This window comes from Wolffia australiana, chromosome 6, assembly GCF_029677425.1.
Source record: "Wolffia australiana isolate 7733 chromosome 6, ASM2967742v1".
Lineage (NCBI taxonomy): Eukaryota > Viridiplantae > Streptophyta > Magnoliopsida > Alismatales > Araceae > Wolffia > Wolffia australiana.
The window spans coordinates 580,333-591,004 of NC_135840.1; the positions used below are offsets into that span (position 1 = coordinate 580,333).

General features: G+C 42.4%; 1 protein-coding gene across 1 annotated transcript; it reads left to right on the forward strand.

Moving 5' to 3' along the window:
• The first annotated feature begins 3,205 nt into the window (after positions 1-3,205).
• LOC144704607 (stress-response A/B barrel domain-containing protein UP3-like) lies at positions 3,206-4,106 on the forward strand. The gene has a single exon (XM_078577087.1). The coding sequence runs from the start codon at positions 3,236-3,238 to the stop codon at positions 4,013-4,015; it is 780 nt and encodes a 259-aa protein (XP_078433213.1). The 5' UTR covers positions 3,206-3,235; the 3' UTR covers positions 4,016-4,106.
• Positions 4,107-10,672: the final 6,566 nt, after the last annotated feature.

A 10,672-nucleotide genomic window follows, 5' to 3' on the forward strand; every position in this document is an offset into this window, starting at 1 on the left:
ATTGTGCACTTGCCGCGACACCATGCTCCAGCACCCACGTGTGCACGCCATGTCAAAGCGGTCACCACCACCGAATGACTCGAGCGTGCACGGCGCATTTGCATCATTGTCGGCTGCTTGCCTTGCTTGTTGGCTGCTCTGCCTACACCGTCAACTAGTTGCGTGCGACCCCGCCCAACCAATCACATTGCCCATCGTATGGTCACTCCAGCGATGTTAACCGGCCGCCAACAATACCGCCCAGTCGCCCACGTTGCCTGCTGGCCACCTGTACTTGCACCTTCGTTAGAACAATCGCGCCACTACGTGGCCACTCACAACGCCATCAGCCGTTCATGATTACGCCACCCTGGTTGTTCGAGCTACCACCCGGCCGTGCCCATCGCCCCCCAAACGCTGGCAATCGCTCGGACGCCCAGCCATTGCAACGCTCGCTTGTTGTCATGCCTACTCCGCCGCTCACATCACCGCATGGTTGCAACATCGTCACCCGATCTCTTGCGTGGTCAGCTACCACTCTGGTTGCCTAGTCACTCGTCGCACTTGCACGATCTGCGCCGCATGCATTGTGTCGTGTCATCCTTGTGCAATGTTTCCACGAGCCCCTTGCTCCACTGTTTACTTCCCCCTATCACGACTCATGTGCAGTGCCGCCACCCCCGAGTTGAGCGACATCGTGCCTTTCTCCAGCGCGCCTCTACCGCACCTGCTCGCACTAGGCATTGCACTAACGAGTGCATCGACAATAGGCAACACCACTAATGAGGTATGCCGTTCTCCTTGCTTGCCTGTTAATTTATATACTTCAGTATACATATCGAGTGCACTCCACCGTGCTCGGGTTAGACTAGATGAGAGGAGTTTATATTCTGAAAGTTACCTCTTGAGTGAATTTTTAGGTACGGGCCGAGCCCGTCCATTACTTGTGAGTGCCAACGGGATTACTCTGCTCGGTGCCATAGTTGCCATCATCGCTCGGACGAGGGTCAGAAGATCACTGTCACCATCATCGGTCGCCCACCCTGGAGCTTGGAGCTCGGCAAAACCCAACGAGTCGGGTCTACACGTATATCCACCTAGGATCACTACATCATGCAGTTTCATAACCGTAGGGAACTTACCTGTCGGCATTTTTTTCAAACTACTTAATGAAGCTCCATTGATTTTTTAGGAATATGGCATCCTTCATTCCCAACATAATATTTTATTATGTAAAATTCTTCAAACCGTCTTGACTGTGGATCAGACCTTAAGAAAAATGGCTTTTTATGATGTATATAAATGTTGACAACGATCCAATTGCACATTACATATCTCATTCCATGTTCATTAATAGAATATATTCATTCTAATGCATGTGTGATGTATATTATGAAGTCCATAAATACATGGTCAGAATTAGTGATTTCTGATGACTCATCAAAAAAAAATCTCTAGTTTTTAAGCATGTATTATAAACATTCATATTTGTAGTATACTCAAGAAGGACATCGAAATATCTGGATTTAATAGCACTAACTAGCCTCACTCATATGATGAGCATGGTCGATTTCATAACCATTAGTGTGGAGAGACTAAGGATAGATAGTGGTTGCTCTTTAGTGGAAAGAGTTCATTACATTGATCCATAAAAATCCTTGGATGGTATTATGCCAAACTGTAAATCAGGTTGGTTCACGTCAGGGTCGTCTAAGTGGTCCTTAGACTTGAGACACCAAAGATGTATTATTAATCGACAGTTGTACTTTGATTATGATGTACAAGTTCCTAATCATGGGATTCTAAATAGTCTTAGTTTAAGTGTATCAAGATATTCAAGAAGACAATTGATTGGTCAAGACAGAGTCATCTACCCTTAGTTTAAGAGGAGACAGCTCAAGGAAGATAATATAGTGAAGTCCTTGGTCAAGGCAATGAAATATCCAAGAATAGTTCTTCGATGATTTCTGAACACGTCAGTATTAATTTGGATGACAAATTAGGGTTTGACAGTTGACCATATGCCATGTCATCCTAGGTGCTTCAAGTGGATAAGGGACTATAGAGCTGGTAAGCACTTTTATGTATCATGTCGAGCATGATGTTTAGCTTGGCACCCTACAAACTAGAGACTTGACTTATCAATTGGATTAAATTGATCTGACATTGATTAATCTATATGATGATAAATTTAATTAATTTTATAAGTATAATAAAGGTTATTGTTTCATTGGACTCATTAATTAGACTAATACGTGGGCCCAGATGGTCACATGCAAATGGTCTTTTGAATGTCAAAAGATATGCTTAAACTATGGGGGGTTTTATGAAAAATACCTGCTTAGTATAAATAGGGGAAGGCCCTAAAATAAATCCGCCTAGGCGAGAATTGTTTAGGGGCCTTCCCCTTCTTCTCCCTTCTCCCCATGGCTCCTCTCCACTCCTGATATGATCAAGATAATGTAACGATGGTGATAGAGGTTGAACCAAGCTCCCCGAGGCGATGGAGAAGATACCATATACTAAGAATTGTGTGGAAACATCTCGAGGTTGCACACATTAGTAGCTTGATGGGACTGAATCTATGATCAAAAAAATCATGGATAGGATCTATGGCCTGGTGATTGGTTTCATATTTTTGTTTATATCGTTACGATTGAGTTTAAGTCTTCCATTGAGAATCATTTCAAGTTTTCATACAGATTAAGTTACTTAGAATTTAATATTTATATAGACTCCAACTGTGAATGGCGTAACATATCTATCCAAGGCAACGACGCTGACCATCTTTTCTTTTCGAAGAGAAAAATTACAAAACTATATTTTAATATTTACTTCAAGCTCTTAATTTGTATTCAAACCATGACATTGGCTAATAAACCTGATTAGACAGACACCATGTCAAACTTCAGGTCTAGGTTTGCCAAAATTAGACTGAGCTTGGACAAAGGGCCTCTCCTAAATTAATATTCTAATTCCTTCTCACACACACACACACCCCCTAGGCCACATCTATAGATCCCGATCATCCGCGACGTGGACGATGGGTGGGACGATTTACATCCAGAATCAGTGCAGGGACGTGGACGGTAAGGTTTTTTCATCGGAGACCCCCCGGGCGGAAACGGTTTTTTCATGGGAGTGGACGAAAACCGTCCCGTCCCGTCCGCGTCCCTGCACTACACAGTCCCCACATCACATCACGGAGTCATATCCTGATCCTCAGGGAGAGCGTTTATTAAAGAGAGCTCCGGCCATGCTGCTGCGTCCGAGCACCGCCCTCCGGCTTCACCGCTACCCTCGCCGGCTCGCGGTAACCTCACCGCCTTCCTTATCCTCCTCCGCCGCCGCCCCCGCCGCCGCCGGCGAGATGGCCGCCATCTCCGCCGTGGAGCACGTCGTCCTCTTCAAGGTCCGGCAGGGCACGGAAGCGGCCAAGGTGGCGGCTATGGCGTCGAACCTCCGCTCCCTCTCCTCTCTCGACGGCGTCCTCCACCTCCACGCCGGCCCCGTCCTCCGCCACCGCTCCGCCGCCGCCTCCTCCTTCGGCTTCGACCACCTCCTCTACAGCCGCTACCGCAGCAAGGACGACCTCGCCAGCTACTCCGCCCACCCCGCCCACGTCTCCGTCGTCCGCGACTTCGTCCTCCCGATCTGCGACGACGTCATGGCCGTCGACTGGATCGCGCAGCTCGGGGCCGATCCCGAGCCCCCTCTGCCTGGATCGGCCGCTAGGGTTTCGCTCATGAAGCTCGCGGAGTCCGCGGGGGAGGAGGGGAAGAGATCGGTGCTGGACGCGCTCCGCGAGGTCCCCGGATCGGTCAGCTATGGCGAGAATTTCTCTCCGGGAAGGGCCAAGGGGTTTTCCTTGGGCTCGATTGCGTTCTTCTCCGGCGTTGAAGAGCTCGACGCTGCGGTTGGCAAAGCGGATGAGCTGATGGAGGCTCGCAAGGAGAAGGTTAGGCCGCTCCTCGATGGCTTGATCGTTCTTGATTTCGTCTTTGCGCCGCAGACTTCGCCCTCTTCCGGTCTTTGATCCGGATGCGAATTCCTCTGCTGGATTTCAAATTCTTGGATTGGTTTCTTCGATCAGATCCTTGTTTCAGAGATTTCGCTGCGTTTATCTTGATTCGGCTTCGGACTTGCTTCTGTGATTGCATGCGTTGGGCAAAATTCTTGGATCAGATACGGTAGAAAGTATCTGATGAACACTTGCATCTATGGTGAAGGGTCTTAGGTGTTTAATACAAAATGCACAATTATCCTTCTCCCCTCAACTGAGCCAAGTTTTTTCTGTATTTTGAAGCTATGATATATGCCTCATGCAAAATGCACAATGCTTTAAAGGATGTAAGGTAACAGAATATAGAATTAATAGAATAGTAAGCAGTAAATGTTACTGAAATTTCTGCATGGAAACCTCAATGTCAACTTTGGGGCTGAAGAAACTTACATTTAGTTTGATTTTATTTTCCTCAAATAGGCACCATGTTCATTACAATTACTTAAAAACACTACTAAATTGTGATTGAGAATTATAATGAGAAGCCCTAATTTGGGGCTTGTTTTAGTTGTCGTTTTGATCTAAACTTAATCACCAATACTTAAATAACTGTACCTTGAATACTATAATGAATATAGGGTAAGCAAGGCTCAATCGGATGGAGAGGCAGAATTTGATCTATCTTTTAGAAGAGAAAGGATGAGAAGGATAAGGAAATTCGAATCCAAGGAAGGAGAAAAGAGAAATCAGAATAAGTTAGCTGAGAAAATATTAAATTTGGTGGTTTTCATTATGTCCTGGGGTAATGAAATTGGATAAACTAGAGTAAGCTAGGCCAGACCTAGAGAGGTAAAGTTTTGTGATATGAGATATGAGAGTGGATGGAGAGAAAAGGTCAAGCAGACAGAAATAGGTGAGAATAGAGGAGATGGAAGAACTAAATGGATGGTGGATGTATTGTTTAAATGTTGGCCTGAGGGTGAACTAAATGCAATCAATAGATAGGAATGATATGGTTATATTAATATATACTTGGAGGTTTGGGTGAGAAATTCCATGATGATTCTTGGTCATAGTTGACTTGGGTCCGTACATGACCACCCAGACCATGCATTTTGTAAGAGTCAAGCAAGAATTGAATTAACAAGAAGAAAACTCACTGAATAATGACTAAATCACCAAGTAGACTTGACAACCATGTCAAATCTCATCTCAATGAGCCTCGTTCCTGTACCAATATCATTGCATGGAGAGTAGAGGAGAGCCAATGTTAGAAGGAAGAAGGACGAGCTTCTAAAGAATTGTGGCAAGGGTAAATTTCGGCCGAGGCCTTCTCTATTTATACTTAATCAGAATTTTTTATAGAAACCCTAAATTTTAACTATATCTTCTGACTTTGAAAAGAACATTTAAGTGTGAGAGTCCAGGCCTATGTATTAGTCTAGTTAATGACTGCAATGGGCCAATAAACTTTATTGGCCAAGATAATTAATTAATCCTAAATTATCCCTAAACCAGGCACTTTTCAGGCTGAATTTTCGTGCTTCCATTTTAAGAACGAAATTGGGGAATGTATTTTCTTTGAAGGAAAACACCATTTTCCCACTTGAAAAACCTGCCAAAATTTTTCTGGGGGATTGACTCCATTTTTGGCCCATAGAACCTTGAAATCAGCTCCAATATCAGCATGTCTCTTCCTTGGCATTCTCTTATGATATTTAACTGAATAATTGAGTCTTGAACGTCATAATGAAAATTCAAAATATATTACGACTGCTTGGCTTCTATTAAATCAAACGAGTTAGTAACAAATATATTATAGTTCAAACAAAATCATAATAAATAATGCATATGATCCATATGCATGATACATGAGAAATGCTCAAAATATATGATAGCAGACATCTAACTTCAATAATTTACTGTAAATGCACTACATTTATCATGTAAATAGGTGTTAAAATATGTCTTATAATATATCCCCTTACTAAAATCCTTTCTACCCCCTTATGTACGACCTACATAATGCTCAACTTGAAACTAATTTTCCCACTTACTCCTTTGTAGGCCATGCTTCTGATAATTAAAAATAAAATGCTAAATTTTAAAAGTAATTTCATATATTTGCATAATCATTTCATTAAAATTCTCATAATTGCATGTCATTTTAGTTTAAAATACTTTTATAATTTTAAAATAATATTATGGCTTTCTTGATTTTGGTATTTTATGGAATTTTTTTATGTCAAGTAATTAAGTAATAGTAGTGTGATGCATAATATTTTTTATTTTTGGGGTATTCAAGTATTTTTTGGGTTTTCAAGTATTCAATTCGGTACATTCGGATTATGACCAATCATTTGATACGGCAAATGATTGGCACTGACCAATCGTTAGATGTGCCCAATGATTAGCGTCTCCAACAACATAATATTATCATAGAAATTTCATGCATATTACATCAATTTGTGCATTCAAATGTCCATACTGCATGTTATCTTTGTAAAAATTGATTAGAATAATAGTTGGTTTGATTTTAAAAAATTATAGCTTTTGTAATATTTATATATATTCTGACATCAGTTCCATTAACAAAATAATATTTTTAGTCATATAATATTTATTTTCAACTCCAAACGTTTTAAACTGATTTTTTCAGAGTTTTCCCATATTTCTCTCTAATTTTCTGGTGAATTTATTATGATAAAAGTAACTTTTTAATTAGAGATTGGGTTTTATCATTTTTATTCATTTGAAAAATATATTTATTGTACTACTGATTTTGGATTATGTGTCATGCTTCCACATGGCAATTGTGATTGGGCCAGCCAACCAAATCAGTGATTAGTTGACTTAATCATTATGTGCCATGTCATTTTGGTCTCACAAGTTACGAGGTCAAAATGGCTCATTAAGTACTAATGATTTTAATCCCTTGAACCTCACAATGAAACATGGCAGAGAGAATTCACTTAAACAGACTCCAACTTAATTCAAAAAGGTAAAGGATTAAGTGGACAAATGAAAAAAGAACAAATTATATTGTAATAAATGCACCCAGTTTGGGGAACAGCATGAAATATTTAAATACCATCTAATTTACCTGTTTCATGCAATGCATCCAATGTTTGATGAAGACAAGGACACATGATGTGCCCCCTACCCCATATCAGGTACTTCTCCCTCGTTCTCTCATTATCTAACGGCCTCTGATTGCTGAGCATGTCGCATGTAAAATATATTTTACCATCAAAAGTGAGATTTTTTGCGCCAATCATGGCGTAAATTTTTGGGTGAATGATGTCCACATAAAGAAAGTGAGCTGGCGGCAGATGGAGGACAGAGAATTATAGAAAATAATTGGATGGCCATAAATCTTTGATTTGAACTTTGATATCTTGAGATCTGGCCATTGTGTCGACCTGAAAAACTTCACACTGCAAGCTGTTTTGAAGTAAATTTTTATTGCATTTCTTGGGTTCATATGGTGAGTTTTTTCTCCTGTTATTGATCATTTTCTTGTATGTTGGCAATATGCCAATCATGGGCAAAATATGCATGATCTAGACGAAATCCTTGATTCAAAATTGCAAGTTGAAAAATTATTTTAAAAATTAGGTAGGGTCTTTCTCTCATTTTAAAAACCAAATATGCAGTACATATCATGGCATTTCCCCCTTTTTCAGGAGTTCTCTTTGATTTCCCTTTAGGATCTTGATCTCTTGAAGTGAGATCAAGATCAAGAAGAGTTGGGCGCTTCACTCTTACATTTTACCTTCGGGCTTGAACCCTGAAGGGGGAGTCAAGCCCTAAACTTCTGGATATTCTAATTCATCCATCAGGTACCCTGAACCTTCAAAAGAAGATTCAGGTAATATTAATCCACTTCCCTTATTCTCTCTTCATCTCTCTCTGATTACATTGTTCTCTATTCTTCCTCTGAAAAATAACAAAATTAAACATCAGATTTTATGTCTCCTCCTCCATGTGGATTGACCCCTCTCTCAACTTAGATTGTCTATCTGTTGGAAAAGAGAATAATAAATTTACACCATAAGCTCAAAAACTTCATTGACAATTAAATTTGCATTTAATCACATCATTTTTAGGTTTATCAATCAGCCAATCATTTTTTCAGCCATGAATTATGACACATCCTTCAAAGCACCTTTAATATACCTTTTTACTCAAAAGAACATGTAACCATTAGGAAATAAAAGAGTATTTAAATTGGAATTAATGTGATCTGACTCATAGACACATGGCAAAAGGAAAATGCACTTGACATGTTTTAAATTAAAATTTATATGTGGTGTAACATCATTTGATGATGTTTAAAAGCATTAAATACATTAAAATTCCATTTTACTTTTAAACATTTTTAGGTCCACATGGGAAAATGTGATTTGATGCAGAGTTGAAACACTGATTTTCACTCCAATCATTGGTGCCTTTTTGGGAAATTGGAGGACCATCTGGAAGACCAAGCCCAAGCTCGTCAACAGCCACGTCGTGGAGCCCAAGCCGATGAAAAGAACCCAATTTTCAAGTATACAGCTTGACGACTAGTCTGACAGTTCGTTTACTTCTTCATTATGTCTTTATGGATTTTTATGGGGCCCCTGCGTTTTGGGCTCCGTCATCTTTTCTTATGTTTTTCTGAGTTTGTCCAGACCATCAAGGGAATGTTTTTACTTTGGACACTCCCCTAATTTGTCCCATTAGGGCAACCACCCTTTCCTATGTAAGGGACAGTATGCCCCTCATACTAGTTGGAATTTTGTTGTTGAAAATTGAGTTTTCTCTTCACTTTGAGGTTCCCACCCTCTCCTCCAAAGAGATTATCTTTTCTATTTTCCTAGATTAGCTATGAGGATGATGACCGCCGATCAACCACCGCCGCCGCAAGTTCATCGTCGCGAGAATATCACCACCGGAAGAACAGCCACCGCTGCGCCGTCGACATTCTATCCTTCTGATACCTATAGAAGCCCTTTCGGCACTGGAGTACCACTCTACCGTGCCCTGACATGTATCTTGCCACCCCTCGTCCGGTCTCGCCCGCGACCATCTAGGCCGTCTGTGCTTGCTGGCCGGCCACAACCAGCCAGGCCGCCCGCATCCATCGGTCCCCAACGATTCCCAGCCCTCTGCTGTGACTCCTGTTTGCCAACGCTGTCTCCCCCCCCCCTCCCCCGATGATGCCCACGACCACTCATGATGTCTTGATTGGGGCCTCGGCCGGTGGGAGGGCTCTGTTGTTGCGGTCGTTCAACTTCTGTTGTGGCCAACCATCCATGGCCATTCGACTTCAGTCGGGACCAACCATATGCGGCCCCTGCCTATGTCGCAGATCAGACCACATCATCCACAACACCTACATCTGTCTCTACCACCGTGATACCAGCCAGTGGCCGATCAACTCCAGGCACCCTAATACCAGTCTGCAGTCGATCAAAGTTCGGCCGCGACCAACCACCGGGATTGCAATTGCTACTAGGGACCATGTTGTGCTGTCCACGATGCCTACGGTCACCGCTACCATCCGCTATCCGCCGCTAGTACCCCTTGGATGTTCGCGTCCCTTCCTCCCCCCGCCCACGAGCCAATCAACTAATGTCTAGGCCACTCGTCTACATCCTCTCGCTTTTGTCGTCACCTCTGCATCGATCATTTGTATCGTCTACTGCTTGGGACGCACTAGCCGCCGAGCCACCCATGGCCGCGCTCCTGCCGTGGACGCCCGCTCGAAACATCAATTTGGCCATGTCGTCGCTCAACAGACTGTTTCTGACTGCTGGCGCCCGAACGACCGCAACGTCAAGTATTTCCACCTCTGAGGCCTCCACATGCCCCTTCAATCATCCATGCCCTTGTGTGCAGGTCACACCATCTCGCCCCCCCCCCCTTATTTTCAGTATTATTACCTTCCTCAGTGTCGTCTGCGTCTCTCCTCTGCCGGAGCTTAGTGTCATATGGCTAGTTACCATCACGAGGGTAAAGGATTTTGTTCTTAGGTGTTGTATTAGATTTGTTACCAACGACGGATGTGGACACTTTCAAACAGTGATTGCCTTCCCACTTTGTCAGTATTTGAGCAGATCTATTGGGTTATTGAGAGCCTGTCTGCCCCTAGACCCCTCATGTCATCTATCGGGTCCCTACCATCCTAGTCGGTGACATCCGGGTGTGCTCTTTCATTGATTTATAAATGACTAAATATCTTGCTCGTTGCATCTCATTATGCCTGTCACCTGTGGTGTAACACGAGCCGTTAACCCTAGCATGTCGTGTTACATCAGAAATGTGAGGACATGTGTACGTCCATAATTATATGTATATTGATAGATTTGTATTCAAATGATTGGCACTTGATGACAAAAGTGAGTGCACATGTTAGCGCACGATAGAAGCATATTCTTTAGCACAAATTTGGAAGTGGTATATTTGGGAAAGATGAGGATTCTCCTACCAATCTGGCAATCCATGAGATGGATTGAGTATGAAAGAATACAGAAACTTTATTTTCTTTCACCCTGTGATTTTATTATAGATCGCCACTTCTAGTAGCCACAACTTGTATTGCATTAACACAGTTATATTCATGATGCTTCCACATAACTAACTTGTGTCTATCATGCACACCGCATGCATGTAGCGAGCACAGTGCCCCGTCTCATCCTCCTACAC